This window comes from Cyrtonyx montezumae, unplaced genomic scaffold (genome assembly GCF_038088225.1).
Source record: "Cyrtonyx montezumae isolate F1298 unplaced genomic scaffold, pur_monq_1.0 scaffold_1, whole genome shotgun sequence".
Taxonomy (NCBI): domain Eukaryota; kingdom Metazoa; phylum Chordata; class Aves; order Galliformes; family Odontophoridae; genus Cyrtonyx; species Cyrtonyx montezumae.
Window position 1 is genome coordinate 18,322,935 of NW_027071825.1, and position 19,514 is coordinate 18,342,448.

At 42.3% G+C, this 19,514-nt stretch overlaps 2 protein-coding genes across 2 annotated transcripts; both read left to right on the top strand.

Moving 5' to 3' along the window:
* The first annotated feature begins 266 nt into the window (after nucleotides 1-266).
* LOC136052452 (pancreatic alpha-amylase-like) lies at nucleotides 267-10,282 on the top strand. The gene is made up of 10 exons (XM_065742603.1): nucleotides 267-478; nucleotides 1,660-1,806; nucleotides 2,082-2,279; nucleotides 3,505-3,735; nucleotides 4,635-4,768; nucleotides 8,403-8,525; nucleotides 8,636-8,735; nucleotides 8,905-9,026; nucleotides 9,127-9,252; nucleotides 9,967-10,282. The coding sequence occupies exons 1-10, from the start codon at nucleotides 311-313 to the stop codon at nucleotides 10,154-10,156; spliced, it is 1,539 nt and encodes a 512-aa protein (XP_065598675.1). The 5' UTR covers nucleotides 267-310; the 3' UTR covers nucleotides 10,157-10,282.
* Nucleotides 10,283-12,032: 1,750 nt separating this feature from the next.
* LOC136052458 (pancreatic alpha-amylase-like) lies at nucleotides 12,033-18,043 on the top strand. The gene is made up of 10 exons (XM_065742616.1): nucleotides 12,033-12,338; nucleotides 12,921-13,067; nucleotides 13,268-13,465; nucleotides 15,282-15,512; nucleotides 15,943-16,076; nucleotides 16,164-16,286; nucleotides 16,397-16,496; nucleotides 16,666-16,787; nucleotides 16,888-17,013; nucleotides 17,728-18,043. The coding sequence occupies exons 1-10, from the start codon at nucleotides 12,171-12,173 to the stop codon at nucleotides 17,915-17,917; spliced, it is 1,539 nt and encodes a 512-aa protein (XP_065598688.1). The 5' UTR covers nucleotides 12,033-12,170; the 3' UTR covers nucleotides 17,918-18,043.
* The last annotated feature ends 1,471 nt before the right edge of the window (nucleotides 18,044-19,514 follow it).

Here is a 19,514-nt window from a genome sequence, read left to right on the forward strand (position 1 = left end):
AAGAGTGAATCACATAATACAACAATTCAGCAACGATGTTTGTAAAAATACTAAAATATATGGTATTTCTACTTTTTCGAATTGGCTATTTCTGGAAAAAAAAATACAAAGCGTATTGTGGCCTATTTCCTCAGATCAATATGGTTTAGCTAAAACCTGTTCTCAAACAAAATAACGATCAAGTAAAAATAAATACGATGCCAGAGTTTACCACTTAAAAGTAAATGTCTGTTCTGTAATGTGCACTTTGCCCTCTTGCAGGAAAATAAACATGCAGTAGGAAGAGCTTTAGCTGATCACAGAACACGCCATGGGTGTCTGTTTTCTTCTGTTCCTTGTTGGGCTTTGCTGGGCACAGTATGACCCCAACACTCAGGCTGGGAGGACCTCTATTGTGCATCTCTTTGAATGGCGCTGGGCTGATATTGCTCTGGAGTGTGAACGCTATTTAGCTCCTTATGGGTTTGGAGGAGTTCAGGTATGTGTATTCCTATCGTTTGGATGAATTAGAACTGTTTATTGCTGACTAAATCTTTTTTTATTGTTTTGAACAGCGTGTTTATCTGCTTGATATTATTTAAATTAAGGGAAGCTCTTTAAGAGCTAGACAAACATAAAATAAAAGTATGACTTAGAAAAAGGGCTCCTAATGAAAGTACCAGAGTGGTGAAGGTTAAAAATAAATGAATAAATGTAAAAGGCTGCTAATTGTGTTCACTCAGACTGCCAGGTTTCTCTGTAAAGCACGTCAGAGTAAGCCATTAGAAGACTGTGCTTGGCATGAACTTGGGTGAGCAGCTAGAAATGAACTGAGCACAAGTTCTGGTGGAGGTGTGTTGACAAGAATCTGTACCATCTGAAGAACAGACACATGCTCTTGTGGAATCAGTAGTGCTGCATGGATGGGGTATTATGGCTGTAGAGCAGCCAGCTATTAAACTGGTTCTATTTGTTTGGTGAGAGCATGCTGCAGAGTTCTGCTTGTGTCTGCTAGCCCAGGAGCTTGGGAACTGGCCTGAGCAAGAAATTTCCCATGATTTTAAAGTAATGCAACCTTATTTCCAGACACATGGTCTAATTGATTTTAAATTGATTTATCAGACTAATATATTCTTGGATATCTTTTCAATCTATACTGTGGCAGGATCTCAGAATGAAAGGTTTTTTTCAGACGCAAACTTTCTGAGCTGGTCGCAGAGGCATGACAACTAAGTAAAACATAACCTCTGTGAGAAATGGTAGGGTCATGTGATTATATGCAGAGATGTAAATATAAAGTCAAATGAATTTTTAGTGGAGTGATGTTACCTCAGATACTCTGCAAAACCCTCCTGGTTTTGGGCTTTCTCTACTACCTCAGTCCATCATGTTTCAGATGTTTCTTTTGATTTATGAGGCCTGCATTCTCAAAAATGATTAGGAAATGATTGCTGTCCATGGGCATCATTTTTAGAGTATGTTTTTATGTCCTGAATATGTGGGCCTAAGTCTTTTAATTGCAGCCCACTACAGTTTAAGTACAGTATATTGAGGATCTTTGTAGGTTACATACTGCAAGCAGCTTTCATTAAAGGGACCTGATTTTTGATTTTCATGTACTTACTCTAGCAATACTGAGCAAACATAAATAAACCATTATTGGTACCATCTTATTCTCAGATTTCGCCTCCAAATGAAAATCTTGTCATTGCTGATCCCTTGCGGCCATGGTGGGAAAGATACCAGCCAGTCAGCTATGAACTCTGCACCCGATCGGGAAATGAAACTGAATTTAGAGACATGGTGACCAGGTGCAACAATGTTGGTGTGAGTACTTAAAAAATCTTCTGGTGTTAGCAGTGCAAGGATATAGACACCAGGTAATTTAGAAGGCATGGCAGCAGCGGACTAAAGGTTTTTTCAATTTGCTGTGATGTGTGTTGTATCACCACTGCTATTAATAAAAGTATCTTAAAATGTTGCGGGAAGCCGGCCAGCAGAAGTAGAGGGATATGGCAGGAGTTAAGAGAGAGAATGTTATTCAGTTAGTGGTGCTGTGGGAAATAGTGCTCTCAAATTGAAATCTGAGTACTATCCTCTAGGTATATGTTTATGTGGATGCAGTAATCAACCACATGTGCGGAGGTAATGCTGGTGCTGGCAATCATTCTACTTGTGGAAGCTATTTCAATGCAAAGACAGAAGATTTTCCAGCTGTGCCATACTCTGCCTGGGATTTTAATGATGCTAAGTGTAAATCTAGAAGTGGAGACATTGAGGATTATCAAGATGCACCTCAGGTAAAACTTCAAACACATTTTTACATCCATCTGCTTTTGGGCTGTTACTTCTTTGCTCCTCTTTACTGACAGATGTTATATAGAAAAATAAACTCACAGAAGGCCATCCTAATGGATAATAGAGGTTAGCATTACTTGCATGAATTCTACTTCTTTCTCCAGAGCAGAGTTTTACTTGAGCCAGTTCAAGCTTGCTTTCAGATTTAAGTTATGTGCTTAGGTACTTTTAGACAGTTCTAAAGGTCATAAAATCTGTTTTGGGATTCTCTTTTGTTTCTTATATTTTTTGAAAAAATAGGTGTTGTTATTTGTCTCTGTCTCTAATTTGAAAGTTTAATTTGGTCTCAATTTCAGAAGGAAGAGATTAGAATTTCCTAAGGAAATTTTATAAAGATAAATACCTGTTGTGTATTTTTTTTATGTCCTATGCCTTCTGAATGTATTTTATCTTTCCTGAATCTATGTTTAGAGACGAGGAATGTTGGAGAAATGGCAGAAGGGTGGGAGGCATTCAATGTCCCTACAGTCTTGAGCAGCTCCAAAGGATTGTCTGTATTGTCAGTGTTCTTTAATACAGGTTTCACTGTAGCCTGATGTACCTTGCTGTTTTCAAGCAGATGTATGCATAGCTATGGAAATCCAGCATGAGATTTATTAAATACACATTGAATATACAGGAACGCTTCTCTTAAATATTCTTTTGATGAAAATGCATGCCCATGTTTTTTTTTTATTTAAGAGAAATCAAAGCAGAAAGGGATAGAGAAGTTTATTTTTTTGTAAGGCTTTTTAATTCAGTATACTTTTACGGAGTTTGAAATAATCATTTCTAGAAATCCTTCCTGTATTGCAGAATTAATGAATGCACTTGAAATAGCAATGCATCTGCATGCATACTGGAGCAAAAGTGATGTGTCATATTTTTTCCCTATACTTGCTTAAAAAGCTGATTATAGGTTTAATATTTGCCTCTCTGATACATTTCTTCATCACTTATGGACATGTTTGTTGGGCAATTGTAGATTTCTTAAATGCTCCTTCTATGTAGAAAACCGTCCAAAACAACTGTGCATATTACCGTCCAAGGTGTACAATATGCATTGTAAATGGTGACTAGAGAAGGTTTTCTTTTGGCGTTGTAATGTAGATAGAGAAATTCAAAGAAATAAATGCAGAATTGTCAGTCTATTAGGGGAAAATATTTAATTTCAGGATTTTTATACAGGTCCGAAACTGCCGCTTAGTTAATCTTCTTGATTTGGCCCTGGAGAAGAACTATGTGCGCTCCAGAATTGCAGAGTACATGAACTACCTCATTGACATTGGCGTGGCTGGATTTCGGATTGATGCTGCCAAGCATATGTGGCCAGGGGATGTGAAGGCAATTTTAGATGAGTTGAAAGAGCTAAATGCGAAATGGTTTTCTGCAGGAGCTAAGCCTTTCATTTATCAGGAGGTAATCTTTACTTTCTTAATTTTTTACTTTAAATGCATATTTTTATAGGAACAGTATGCACTCAGTCCTGCAGCTTAAAGCAGTGTTTTGTTTCAGATAGTCCTGAAAGCCCTCCAGCTTTGATATCAAATGTCAAGAGTTAATAATCATATTTTGAAATATGTAATGCGACTGCAAGTGGTCATTGACATGAATGTCTCAGTTGTTTTGGACCTCGTGGCACTAATTAACCTGGAAATTTCATTTGAGATTTGCAGCACTGGATAAAATGCAAAAATTTGGTTGATTTAAAAAAAAGATAAGAATTCAGATAGTGAATTTTAAATTCTGAATGCCTAAGTTGTACCAGAAGGTATTAAATTATGACTATGGTCTGAAACTGCATAGCCAGTGACTTGGACATTCCCAATTTTTTTATTATGATTGAGTAACAAATCCTAAGAAGGTGTAAAATAACCTTCCCACCCTTCTCCCCCCCAATATATAAATAAATAAATAAACAGTCTGCAGAAGCTAAAGTTACTCCATACATTTTATTAAAAGCGTGTGACCTATAAGATCTAATGCCAGTAGTGAAATGTTCTTTAGCTATGTTAGGAAAACGGGAAATGAGCTTGTCCATGTGCTGAAATCAGAGGCATTGGTAAAAGATTAGATATAATGTTTATGCTGCCCAAACTGTAATAATACAGTTCTGATCAGCCTCAGTAAGGAAACTGAGGAGGAATATGAAAAAAAACCCTCACAGCTGTGCTGACAGAAAATAAAGTAGCTATGATTGCAGTTCTGAAATGAAGTAATATTCTTATCTCACATACTGACTTTTCCTTAAAACAAAGCCTAGGACAGTGTTTTTTACCTGTTTGTGTCTTAGTAGTAAATGTTCTTTCCTGTACCAGGTAATTGACCTGGGAGGAGAGCCAATCACGGGCAGTCAGTACTTTGGAAATGGCCGAGTGACGGAATTCAAGTACGGTGCAAAACTGGGGACAGTGATCCGCAAGTGGAATGGAGAGAAGATGGCCTACTTAAAGTAAGGGTGAACATCTTGCAATTTGAAAAGTGGGCTCATGTGAACCTAATGAGGTTCAGCAAAGCAAAGTGCACGGTTTTGCAGTTGGGTTGGGTGTAATCTCAGATACGTAGACTGAGATAGCCCTGCTGAGAAGGACTTAGGAGTTCTGGTTATTATTATTACTGGCTCTTACTATGAGCCAGTAGTATGAGCTTGAAGTCCAGAAGGCCAGCGGTACCCTGGGCAGCATCTGAAGAGGAGTGGCCAGCAGGGTGAGGGAGGTGATTATCCCTCTCTACTCTGCCTTCATGAGGCCCCATAATGGAGTATTGTGTTCAGATCTAGAAGGTCTGGGGCCTCCAACACAGGAAAGATGTGGAGCGTTTGGAGAGGGGCTAGAGAAGGCCAGGAGGACCTGATCTATGAGGACAGCCTGAAGATGCTGGACTTGTTGCTTGTCAGGGGATGTGAAGGTTGGGGGCAGCTTGGTATGCAGTGATCATGATGTGATAAGAGTTCAAGATCTTACCTGAAGAAGCAAATCAATGAGTAGGATTGCTACCCTGGACTTCGGGAGAGCCAACTTTGACCTCTTTGAAGAACTTGGAGGTATCCCATGGGCTAGAACATTAGAAGGTAAGAGGGCCTGTGAGACCTGGTTGATGGCTTACACTTCTTCCAAGCTCAGGATTGGTGCCTCCCCAAGAGTAAGAAATAGGGGAAAAGTGGCAGGAGGCTTGCATAGATGAGCAAGGAACTCATGGATAAACTAAAAGAAAAGAAGGTAAATTAAATTTAGAAAAAGGGCCTGTCAAATACAAATCTATGGGCACTGATGGTGTGTGCACCCACGTGTGCTGAGGGAGCTGGCAGAGGTGATTGCTGAACTGCTCTCTATTATCTTTGAAAGGACCTAGCAAACAGGAGAGGTGCCTGAAGGCTGGATTGTCACTTGCGTGTTCAAAATGGGCAAAAAAGAGGCTATGGGAAACTACAGACCATTCAGCCTCACCTTTGTCCCTACAAAAGTGATGGAAGGAGGCATTCTGTATACCCTCTCCAAGCAATTGGAAGAGAAGAAGGTTATTAGGAGAAGTCAACATGAATTCATCAAGGTGAAATCATGCTTGACTAACCTGGTAGCCTTCTATGATGTCATCACTGACTGGGTTGGGGGAAGAGCAATGCGTGTTGTGTACCCTGGGTTAGCGAGGTGTTTGATGTTGTCTTCCACAACATCCTAGACTTAGAAAGTATGGGATAGGTGAGGTGGATTGAGAACTGGCTGACTGGCAAAGCTTAGAGGAGAGTGTTGTCATTGGTGGTGCAGAGTCTGTTTGGAGGCCTGTAACTAGCAGTGTTCCACTGGGTCCAGTCATGTTCAACATCTTCAATGACCTGGATGGCCTGAGGGATTGAGTCCACCCTCATCAAGTTTGCTGATGATACAAAGCTGAGAGGAACGGCTGACACAGCAATAGGCTGTGCTGCCATTTAGTGTGACCTGGACAGGTTGGAGAGTTGGGCAGGGTGGAGCCAAATGAGGTTTAGGAAGACCAAGTGTAGAGTCTTACATCTGAGGAGGAATAACTGCATACACCAGTACAGGTTAGGGGATGACCTGCTGGATAGGAGCTCTGCAGAGAAGGACAAACATGTTCTTGTGAACAACAGGTTGCCCATGAGTCAGCAGTGTGCCCTTGTGGCCAAGAAAGCCAATGGTATCCTAGGTTGCATTAAAAAAAGCATGGCCAGCAGGTTGAGGAGAGTGATCCCACCCCTCTACTCTGCTCTGCTGAGGCCTCATTTATATTACTGTCCAGTTCTTGGGTCTGCAGTTCAAAAAAGGCAGGAATCTCCTAGAAGAAGGAGAAGGCTGTAAAGGTGATAAAGGGCCTGGAGCATATCCTGTATGGGGAAAGACTGGGGAACCTGGATCTGTTCAGTCTGAGGGAAAGATGGCTTGGCTGAGGGGGGTGATCTGATTCATGTGTATAAATAGCTGTCACAGTTTAGTTGATTCTATCACAAGTGACAGGGCTTCCCTCCCTCTCCCTTTCCCACTTGCAAGGAGGGAAGACACAACCAAGGTAAGGAGGAATAATTAATTTACTACAAATGATAAAATCATTTAAGACACTATGATATGAAAAAGATTTATAGGTAATACATCATATGGGAGGAAGAGGAGTTCCAACAGTGTTGCTCACTGTTGTACTAGAAGCAGAAGAGAGCCTTCTTCCCTGTCACTGTGCTGTTCTACCTTTTTTACTCAGAACTGGAAATTGCATGAAGAGTATTGTAGACTTCTGGGAACTGTAATCTGTCTCTTCTCAGTGTATCTTCCTCTTGGAGAGCTGGAATTCACATAAGAATAACCAGCATTGCCAGGATCCAGGAAGTGGAAGTAACCAAGGCTGATAGGATCTGACCCAGGAAAGTGCAGCTTCCCCAGCACTAAGTTCCAGCACTAAACAGCTTTCAACATGATTGTCATGTGCAGCATCTGAGACACAGACAAAGATTTGGACAATTCAAATCATTTATTATAGGTTATAACATTCCTTCTTATATACATTCACAAGTTTTCTCTTAACCTTTCCAGCCGCATTTGCATCTCAACAAAATACATCACGAACACTCGTTAACCATGCATACAGGCGCTTATCCAGTCAGGGTCATGAATTGTTCCAAGCCACGCACTCTTCCTCTAGTCACGGTCATTGTGTAGCCATCACGAAGCTTGCTTGAATTTGTTTTCCTTTTCTTCTGGTGTGTTCTTGGTTCTCAACCTTCTTTTCTCATGCTGTTTATCTTGCTCCACAGCTTCTACTTTGAACCCACAGTCATCATATGAAATTCTGATAAAACCAGGACAACATCTGAAGGGAGGTGGGAAGCAAGTGGATGAAGCCAGGTTCTTCTTGGAGCTGCTTATTAATATGAAAACAAATAATGACCAAAAAACTTGAATGTAGGAAGAAGTTCCATACAAACCTGTGAAAGAATTTCTTTATAGTAAGGGTGGCAGAGCACTGGAACAGGCTGCTCAAAGAGGTTATGAAGTCTCCTTCTCTGAAGATATTCAAGACCTGTCTGGATGCCAACCTGTGCAACCTGCTATAGGGTACCTGATTTAGCAGGGCAGTTGGACTCTGTGATCTCTTGAGGTTCATTCCAATCCCTACAATTCAGTAATTGTTCACTGGAGAAAAGAAGGCTGTGGGGAGACCACTTAACGGCATTCTTTTATTTATATGAAGACTATAAAAAGGAGGGAAATAAACTTTTTACATGTGTAGAGAGTGACAGGACAAGGGAAGTGGTTTTAAAGTATAGGAGGAAAGGTGCAGATTAGATGTTGGGGAACTGCTGCAATGGAGAGGGTGCTGAGGTGCTGGAACAGATTACCCAGAGAGTTTGATGCCCCATCCCTGTAGGTGTTCACGGCTAGGTAGGTTTGGGGCCCTAGGCACCGTGACGCAGTCTTTGATCTGGCATTTGGAAACCCTTTGTGCAGCACTGGTTTTGGAACCTGATGATCATTTAGGTCCTTTAGAACTCAACAATTTTATGATTCTGTGAAGTGACCTATAATATAATGGATGCATGTCATGACGGGGTAGAATCAAGTCCTTGTGTTTTTGGCTAGGAACTGGGGAGAAGGCTGGGGCTTTGTGCCTTCTGACAGAGCCCTGGTCTTCGTGGATAATCACGACAACCAGCGAGGGCACGGGGCTGGTGGAGCTTCCATTCTTACCTTCTGGGATGCCAGGTAAGGAACCCTGTTGTCTGGATGATGACACTCATCATTCTGATATTTGGTCTGTGTGTTCCTTGGTGTTGTTTCTCTTGCCACGATCCGCTTTGCTTTTTGTCCAACAGGCTTTATAAAATGGCAGTTGGTTTCATGCTTGCTCATCCATATGGGTTCACACGGGTTATGTCAAGTTACCGTTGGCCAAGATATTTTGTAAACGGAGCGGTGAGTTTGTAGCACTGAAGATTCTGGTTTGTTAAATCTACATAAATGATTTCTCTGTCCTCTGCTGGATCTAGCAGACGGACAGCTGAAGCCACATTTAACTTCTACTTCGGGGTGCTCTCTGTGCATTTTTCAGTAAGACCTTTTAAAAGTTCCTTTTCCATAACAGGATACCAATGACTGGGTTGGACCTCCAAGTAACTCGGATGGATCGACAAAGTCTGTCACAATCAACGCGGACACTACCTGCGGCAACGACTGGGTCTGTGAACACCGCTGGCGACAGATAAGGTGGGAGAAAAACATAGTAAAAGCAGTGGCTTTTGCATCACGTGCCTCCTGGCCGTAGAACTCCTGCAACTACAGTGACAGCCATTCCTTGCATTTTCAGGAACATGGTTGTCTTCCGTAACGTGGTAGATGGGCAGCCTTTCTCAAACTGGTGGGACAACGAGAGCAATCAAGTAGCATTTGGCCGTGGCAATAAAGGCTTCATTGTCTTTAACAATGATGATTGGTGAGTTGGTGGGAGAGGCCGTGTCCCTGGAGGGAAGCATGGTCCCACAACAGCAACGCTGAAAGAGCTCTGGTGTTAGGAAGGGGGACTACCTTCCCATAGAGTGCAGATGGGTGAATGGAGAACATCAAAAGTAAGGGTCAGGTGTCTGACAGGAGCATGTGGAGATGTGAGAATTGCTTGTTAGTGTCTTAATCGAATTCCTATTGTCTCCCCCATGTGTCATGTTATTTCCAGGATGCCTACGTATGAGTTCACATTAGAGAAACTAAGGCTGCGAGCAGGGTAACACCCAGGGATCTAACCATGAACAGCTTAAGTTTTGGTGGTTGTGGGTGAAGAGGGAAGTTGCTCACTTCCCTCATCCATCCGTACCAATACAGTCTGTGCCAGCAAAACTGTAATGGCTTGAATGATCCCAGGCAGGAGGTTAATCCTGTTTAACAGGATGTGTCCTGTTGCAGGAGCTGTCTGTACGCTTTGATTTTCTCCTGTCCTTTTCTGCCAGCGTGAGCAGCCGCTGCAGCCTGAGCCAGATTTGTGAAGTTCAATTCCAGTTGTTATGGGGCCAAAATGCAGCTCTGAGAAGTGGGGGGGCCCTATGACTGAGAAATCCCTTCCAAGTGCCAGCATAGCAGCAGGGTCACAAGTCTTTTGCCTGGTTTGAAAGAGCTGTTTTGAATGCAATGCTTAAACAACATACTTTTCACGTAGGTCTATGAACGTCAATTTGCAAACTGGACTGCCTGCTGGTACCTACTGTGATGTTATTTCTGGGCAAAAGGAGGGCAATGCATGTACTGGAAAGCAGGTGTATGTTTCCTCGGATGGTATGGCGAATTTCCAGATTAGCAACAACGACGAAGATCCGTTTGTTGCAATTCACGTTAATGACAAGTTGTAACTTCATTCAGAATTTTTTCTCTGCTGTTGCTGTGTATGTATACTGTTTCTGCCAATTTTGATTCCCTGATGTTGAGTGATTCTCTGTAGCCATTGAAAATAAATGTCAATCAAATTGAAGACTCAAGATTTGCACCCCTCAATCTATTGGATTGTTGCATTATCACGTCATAACTAGCGGCATTACCATTCCTAGGCTTTAAGGCAATACAGCTCTGTTTTTCTGACCTTGCAGAATCACAAGCGTAAGGAAGGGATAGGAGAAAAAAATCCGAGTACATGTTGAATTTAAAATGCTGTATTTCCAAGGCTGATAGATAGTGTGGAGCAGGCACTTTGTTTTACTCAGCTGGAAGCATTGCATAATATGGTGTTTGCAATGAGTGCTAAGACAATGTGATAGGAATGCCTGGTCAAGCCACATTTGCATGCCCAGCAAATGACTTAGTGTTTCTTGCTCAGAGGAGAACAGTTGTCTTGCTCTTGTTAGCTAAGCGATTGAACCAGTACTTAAGATCACCATGTCCAAAGCACATTTTCTAGGAGATGAACAACCCTTAGCTTAACATTCTCTGCTACTTAGTCCTTGCCTCCCTTCTTGTTTTGGTAATAGAAACTTGGCATCTTCTGCAGTTTCAGCTGTGTGAAGAAATGTAACGTCTTTGTTAGAGACTTTTTTTTTTCTTGCTTTTCAACTGCAATATTGCAAATTATATAGACATTTTAAATGCTCTTTATTAATATGGGAATCTTAAAGCTTTGCACTGTTAATGAAATAAAAAATCTGCTGTTCTTAAAAATGAAATTACTGCTCAGAGCTCAGAATTGAGCAGTGTCCTGTTTAATAATGAAGCCACAGCAACTTGTTCTTAAGCAGTAAGTCACATATGGAAGCAAAGCAGGACAGAAGTAAGTGGAAGCAGAACTACAACTGTTGGTAATGTATGTGTGATTTTATACATGTCTGTGTGGATGAACAGTTGGGGCATGCATGCAGAAACCATTCCTAAAATAATCCCCTTATATATTGCCCCAACCAATATTTCAGTGTGTTACACTTGTAAGAAATGTTGACCAAATGAGGGTCAAAGTGATGGGTAATTCCTGTCAATCCTTTAATGCTGAGGAGTGAAAATATTTGTCCAATTTTTGTAAAGATATTAACATCGGATATGTTTAATTACTCTCAGTATATTGAGGAATTGAATGGAATGAAGTTTGTGCTGAATGACCACACAAGGAGGTAGTAGAGTACTTTTGTTTTGCAGCTTGAAAACTTGCAAACCAAAATGTGATATTTCAGTGCATGAAAACACAGTAATATTGTTTTTTCACATAAATGTGTTTTCCTCCAAAGCTTAAATTCTCCTCCGTTTTCTCTATATCAAAAAAAGAGAATTAACTTTTTTTTTTTTTGTATTGGAAAAGTAAGTCTATGATAGGAAAATGAACAGATGAACAAATTGGACTAGCTTATGAATTTTGTCCTTGAACAGAAATTCATGGAAATAGAAAGACATTGATAAGTATATATAAATATAAAAAACCAAACCAAACAAACAAATAAAAAAAACACATATGTTTTTAACTTACTGTTCAGATTCAGCTTTTAAATATTTGCATGATGTTGTGAAACACATCTAATAATGGGCAAGAATGATATGATAGTACTTGGAAATGGGTTTTAGCTTACCTTTATTTTCTTTCATGTTCCAGAGTCCAACTATCTACAGATAATCTTTGTTTACATGTCTGAAAATAATATAATCCCAAATTTGTGTGCGTTGCTCACAGACTGTTTGGTTTATGATTAAGGTATAAACATCAGAAGGTATTTTATCTTCAGCTGTGGGACAACTCAAGATAAAGCAAATGGGAATATGGATACCAAGCTAGACAAACAGTAATTGATAGCGTGCATCTCTGTGAAATCTGTCAGCTGCAGTAGGAACTTTGTGGTCTCGCAGGAGTATAAATGGCCAGTGGAAAGACCGCAGCCTTACACTGGAGGCACCATGCAAGTCCTCCTTCTCCTCGCAGCTGTAGGCCTTTGCTGGGCACAGTATGACCCCAACACTCAGGCTGGGAGGACGTCTATTGTGCATCTCTTTGAATGGCGCTGGGCCGATATTGCTCTGGAGTGTGAACGCTATTTAGCTCCTTATGGGTTTGGAGGAGTTCAGGTATGTTGTTTCCTGCCCAAGGGCATTAAAACTGCTCTGTAGCATTTCCTTTGTTAACAAAACAAATAGCCAGAATTGCAGACAGTGAGAGCCAGAACTGCTGATAGTGAGCTCCCAAGTAACATTCTTGTTGAAACTGGGGATGGAGTTCCTGCCAGGCTGGCATCAGTGTTTCTTTAGCTGCACATCAGCTGCAAAGGCACTTACTTTTCTCTGTCACGCTTCACTTGCAAAGCTAGGCTTTCCTCTTCAGCTTTTGCTGAGTCAAGTGCACAGATGGAGTTTTGGCGGTCTGAACGATGCCGTTATTCCTGACAAAAATAGTTTATGTGGATTCAGCCCTCCAGTGCATGCGACCTCGGGCAGCAGATGCAGGCAGCCCACGGCAACAAAAGAGAATTTCTTTGATGCCGGTCTACGAGATGGACATCTTGCAGACCTGAGCACGGGAGAGACTGGGTTTGGCACAAAGCTGGTCTCAAGGGAATCGCAGACTAATCTCAGCACTGAGCACACCTTTTGCACTTAAAACATGAAATGCAAACTACCGATTCTCACCGAGGTATGTCATTTCACCTGCAGGTTTCTCCTCCAAATGAAAACATTGTCATTACTAATCCAAACAGACCCTGGTGGGAAAGATACCAGCCCATCAGCTACAAGATCTGCAGTCGATCAGGAAATGAAAATGAATTCAGAGACATGGTGACCAGATGCAACAACGTTGGAGTAAGTGCCTTGAAAACCTGTAACCCGGACACTGAGAAGGGCAGGTTCAGTGGAGCAAAGTTACTGCTCTTACTCTCAAAGAAGTTAAAAGGAGGATATAGGGAAAGGGATAAAAGGGATCAAATTACCAGTGGTAAAGCTCTGGCTATTGCTTCAACAGCATCACAGCACATTCTGAAATGCATTCACTAATTTTCCAGGTTCGTATTTACGTGGATGCTGTTGTCAATCACATGTGCGGATCTATGGGTGGCACAGGCACCCACTCAACCTGTGGGAGTTATTTCAACACTGGGAATAGAGAGTTTCCTGCTGTGCCATACTCTGCCTGGGATTTCAACGATGGTAAATGTCACACTGGGAGTGGAGACATTGAAAATTATGGAGACATGTATCAGGTAACTTTCTGTAGCAGCACTTCGAATTTTATTTTTTTAATTTGATGTGTTAAAGAATAGAGTGAAGTCAAAGAGAGAAAGCAGTTTTTTCTCAGGCTGAATGCTTTTAAAGCCCCACAACATCCTCATGGAGAAGCTGGCTGCCCATGGTTTGAATGGGCATACACTTTACTGGGTGAAACACTGGCTGGATGGCCAGGGGCAGAATTATGGACAACGGAGGTAAATCCAGTTGGTGGCCAGTCACAAGTGGTGTCCCCCAGGGCTCGGTATTGGGGCCATTCCTATTCAACATATTTATTAACAATCTTGATGAGGGGATTGAGTGCACCCTTAGTAAGTTTCCAGACAGCACAAAGTCGGGAGGGAGTGCTGCTTGGCTGAAGGGTAGAAAGGCACTACAGAGGGACCTGGAATAGACTGGATTGATGGGCCAAGGTAAACAGTTTGATTTTCAATAAGGCCAAGCGTCAGGTTCTGCGTGTGGGTCACAGCACCCCTAGGTAACCCTACGGGCTTAGGGAGGACTGGTGGGAAAGCTGCCTGACAGAAAGAGACCTTGGTGAACTGATAAAGAATCGGTTGAATATGAGCCAGCAGTGCGCCCACGTGGCCAACAAGGCCAATAGCATCCAAGCCTGAATCAGGAATGGTGTGCTGAGGACTAGGGAAGTAATCCTGCCCCTGTCCTCGGCACTGGTGAGGCCCCACCTCAAGTACTGTATTCAGTTTTGGGTGCCTGAATACAGAAAGGACACTGAGGTACTGGAACAGGTCCAGAGGAAGCCAACAAGACTTGTGAAGGGCTTCGGGAATATGCGCTATGAAGAGAGACTGAAGGATCTGGGGCTGCTTAGTCTGGGGAAGAGGAGGCTGAGGGCAGATCTTATTGCACTTTTTATATACCAGGAAGGTGATTACAGTGAGAGCATCGTTGGTCTATTCTCACTGGCAAAAGGCAACAGAAAAAGGGGAAATGACCTCAAGTTGTGCCAGCGGAGGCTTAGGTTAGGTATTGGGAAAAACTTCTCTACAGATGAGTTGTTAAGCACAGGAATAGGGTCCCTGGGGATGTGGTTGAGTCACTGTCCATGAAAATGTTTAAAATCTATTTGGATGAGGGAAACAGGGACATGATTTAGTGCTAGGTTGTAAGAGTTAGGGTAATATCGTTCGGTTGAAATTGGACGTGAGTATCTTGGAAGACGTTTCCAAGGTGAGTAGTTCTATGATTCTTAGCCACCTTCCTAGGGTGTAGAGTGGTGGACATCACAGGCTTCTCTTCCAGAAAAGCACCTCTGCTGTGCAGTACTGTAGGCACGGAGAAATCATGAACTCTTTCATGAGGGCACATGAACGAGTGCAGTTGAACTGATGAGCCCAAGTCTCTCAGTTCTGCCTACAAACACATTCTTACAGCTTGTAAAATCAGCTGCACTTGGTAAGAAAACCCTGGAAAGGGGTAAGGACACACTGCTGAAGAGCAGTGCAGGATGCTACCCTGGTTGTGTTGGTTAGTCAGTTTAGATGTGGAATGGGTGACAGTTCTTGCATCAAGGTTTCAGCTCAGCATTCATCCACTTTGCTACGATGCACCTTCTTGGTTCCCATCTTCAGCCTTCACAGCAACAAGATAAGGAAGGGATACTCGCTGAGAGAGAACTGTTTTACACGCAGATGAAATCTGTGAAATCTGAAAACTATACTTTTCCTTATTTTTGCTTATACCTTTTCTTCTTCATTTTCTATACTTTTGTTTTCCTCTTTTAATCTTTTTTGTCTTCTGTTTCTTCCTTTTTCGTTTTTAATTACACAGGTCCGGGATTGTAAGTTGAGCAGCCTTCTTGATCTGGCTCTGGGGAACGACTACGTACGCACAAAGGTTGCAGACTACATGAATCACCTCATTGATATTGGTGTAGCGGGGTTCCGGATTGATGCTGCCAAGCACATGTGGCCTGGAGACATAAGAGCGTTTCTGGACAAGTTGCACAATTTAAATACTCAGTGGTTTTCTGCAGGAACAAAGCCTTTCATTTTCCAGGAGGTAATCTCCATCTTTTTTTTCTTTCTGCAGCATTTTGTATGCTTATCCTGTTTTTCCTTACTCCTTCTGAGGAATGGAAGTAATGACGTGCTTGTTCCTGCACACCAGGAAAGACTGAGCTTGTCAGTCCAGTGGGCCAGTGACAACTGCCCATCAGAACTGCAAAGTATTTTGAAATCTTTATGGGGATTTCTACCGTTTGTCTAACTAGGAGGTGGTATGCTGCAATTCAGGACAACAGCAAAGCCACACGTGGTCACATAGTTTCAGCGTGTATTATTATTCCCTATTTGGTTGATATACCTGGTAGACGTCAATATGCTTGTCTATGCTTTTTTCTTGATGAGATGCCAGAAGTAATGATGATGACTGTTCACTGCATTACTTATTGACTGTGTTAAATAGAAGAGCTGATTTTTTCCCATACCAGGTAATAGACTTAGGGGGAGAGCCAATCACGGGCAGTCAGTACTTTGGAAATGGCCGAGTGACGGAATTCAAGTACGGTGCAAAACTGGGGACAGTGATCCGCAAGTGGAATGGAGAGAAGATGGCCTACTTAAAGTAAGGGCAAACACCCTGCAGCTGATGTAGGATAAGCTGGATGCATGTCATGACGGGGTAGAATCAAGTCCTTGTGTTTTTGGCTAGGAACTGGGGAGAAGGCTGGGGCTTTGTGCCTTCTGACAGAGCCCTGGTCTTCGTGGATAATCACGACAACCAGCGAGGGCACGGGGCTGGTGGAGCTTCCATTCTTACCTTCTGGGATGCCAGGTAAGGAACCCTGTTGTCTGGATGATGACACTCATCATTCTGATATTTGGTCTGTGTGTTCCTTGGTGTTGTTTCTCTTGCCACGATCCGCTTTGCTTTTTGTCCAACAGGCTTTATAAAATGGCAGTTGGTTTCATGCTTGCTCATCCATATGGGTTCACACGGGTTATGTCAAGTTACCGTTGGCCAAGATATTTTGTAAACGGAGCGGTGAGTTTGTAGCACTGAAGATTCTGGTTTGTTAAACCTACATAAATGATTTATTCGTCCTCTGCTGGATCTAGCAGACGGACAGCTGAAGCCACATTTAACTTCTACTTCGGAGTGCTCTCTGTGCGTTTTTCAGTAAGACCTTTTAAAAGTTCCTTTTCCATAACAGGATACCAATGACTGGGTTGGACCTCCAAGTAACTCGGATGGATCGACAAAGTCTGTCACAATCAACGCGGACACTACCTGCGGCAACGACTGGGTCTGTGAACACCGCTGGCGACAGATAAGGTGGGAGAAAAACATAGTAAAAGCAGTGGCTTTTGCATCACGTGCCTCCTGGCCGTAGAACTCCTGCAACTACAGTGACAGCCATTCCTTGCATTTTCAGGAACATGGTTGTCTTCCGTAACGTGGTAGATGGGCAGCCTTTCTCAAACTGGTGGGACAACGAGAGCAATCAAGTAGCATTTGGCCGTGGCAATAAAGGCTTCATTGTCTTTAACAATGATGATTGGTGAGTTGGTGGGAGAGGCCGTGTCCCTGGAGGGAAGCATGGTCCCTCAACAGCAACGCTGAAAGAGCTCTGGTGTTAGGAAGGGGGACTACCTTCCCATAGAGTGCAGATGGGTGAATGGAGAACATCAAAAGTAAGGGTCGGGTGTCTGACAGGAGCGTGTGGAGATGTGAGAATTGCTTGTTAGTGTCTTAATCGAATTCCTATTGTCTCCCCCATGTGTCATGTTATTTCTAGGATGCCTACGTATGAGTTCACATTAGAGAAACTAAGGCTGCGAGCAGGGTAACACCCAGGGATCTAACCATGAACAGCTTAAGTTTTGGTGGTTGTGGGTGAAGAGGGAAGTTGCTCACTTCCCTCATCCATCCGTACCAATACAGTCTGTGCCAGCAAAACTGTAATGGCTTGAATGATCCCAGGCAGGAGGTTAATCCTGTTTAACAGGATGTGTCCTGTTGCAGGAGCTGTCTGTACGCTTTGATTTTCTCCTGTCCTTTTCTGCCAGCGTGAGCAGCCGCTGCAGCCTGAGCCAGATTTGTGAAGTTCAATTCCAGTTGTTATGGGGCCAAAATGCAGCTCTGAGAAGTGGGGGGGCCCTATGACTGAGAAATCCCTTCCAAGTGCCAGCATAGCAGCAGGGTCACAAGTCTTTTGCCTGGTTTGAAAGAGCTGTTTTGAATGCAATGCTTAAACAACATACTTTTCACGTAGGTCTATGAACGTCAATTTGCAAACTGGACTGCCTGCTGGTACCTACTGTGATGTTATTTCTGGGCAAAAGGAGGGCAATGCATGTACTGGAAAGCAGGTGTATGTTTCCTCGGATGGTATGGCGAATTTCCAGATTAGCAACAACGACGAAGATCCGTTTGTTGCAATTCACGTTAATGACAAGTTGTAACTTCATTCAGAATTTTTTCTCTGCTGTTGCTGTGTATGTATACTGTTTCTGCCAATTTTGATTCCCTGATGTTGAGTGATTCTCTGTAGCCATTGAAAATAAATGTCAATCAAATTGAAGACTCAAGATTTGCACCCCTCAATCTATTGGATTGTTGCATTATCACGTCATAACTAGCGGCATTACCATTCCTAGGCTTTAAGGAAATACAGCTCTGTTTTTCTGACCTTGCAGAATCACAAGCGTAAGGAAGGGATAGGAGAAAAAAATCCGAGTACATGTTGAATTTAAAATGCTGTATTTCCAAGGCTGATAGATAGTGTGGAGCAGGCACTTTGTTTTACTCAGCTGGAAGCGTTGCGTAATGTGATGTTTGCAATGAGTGCTAAGACAATGTGATAGGAATGCCTGGTCAAGCCACATTTGCATGCCCAGCAAATGACTTACTATTTCTTTCTCAAACTGAAAATTAATGCATTTTCTGCTAAAGTGTTAGACCAAAGCAGTTTCATGTTATTAGTAATTTGCTGATATATTCTCATCTATGTGCACCTTAGTGGAGCCATTGTGAGAAGTCTGCTGCAACATTTCCTGTGCTTACAGTTTGTCCTTTCTTTTGGGCAATGCAAACATATATCCCCGATCAGCTGCTGAAGCTGGGCCACTCCTATTAATTATTCTTGACATCCACACATCTGTCAATGAGTGAGTGACTAGGCTCACACTCAGTTTATGCCCATCATTAACACCACTGTCTTACTCTAAACTGTCCCTCACTATAACTTTTCTAAATTTATATGTGAAGTGACCTGCGTGCCTGCGAATTGCTTACTCCTCATGATGGTGACTTGGCTGTAGCATATTCTTGTCTCTGTGCTGCATTTAATCAGCTCCATCTTAGATTCCCTTTCACTGAGGTGGCTTCCTTTTCATGATACTGTAGTCGAGCATCTTTTGTATAAAGACTATTTAGTGCCATTTTCTTCTTGAAAACAACCGCAGAACAAAACAAACAGGTCTTCTGTAGCCTTTCTTTTCATTTTTATGGGCAGCTGATCTCTCTTTAACCATGCAAATTTTATATGTTAGTGCACTTTTTAGATTGAGCCTGTTACCTTCACAGGTTTGGAGTTGATCAGCAAAAACAACCACTGCAAAAGAAAAAAAAAACAACCTGTTGAAACTGCACATTATCCCAAAGGTACTGTTACCCAAGTCAGTGTTGCAAAGGCTGAATCCTGCAGCACACTTTGGTAAAGCTTATTCATTTACTAGTAATTGTATGTTGGAAATGACAACCGTCAATTATTTGTTCAGTCACACATCTATCAGTAGGACAACTGTTTTCTTCCAAGCAAGTGACGCTATGTCATTTGCTATCTGAAGAAGTGGCTCAAGTCAGTATCTTTCACAGCCTCCCCTGTTGCTTTTGTTATCCCCAACCATAACAAACAGCAGAATACTGTCAGTCCAGCAACAGCTAGAATGGTAAGCAACGCAATTTCAAAGGGGCAAGAATGCTCAATGACCTGATCCTAAGGAAAAAAAAAATGTTTGCAATGGACCTCATGATAGTGGCTGAAGCATAGCCTGTTCT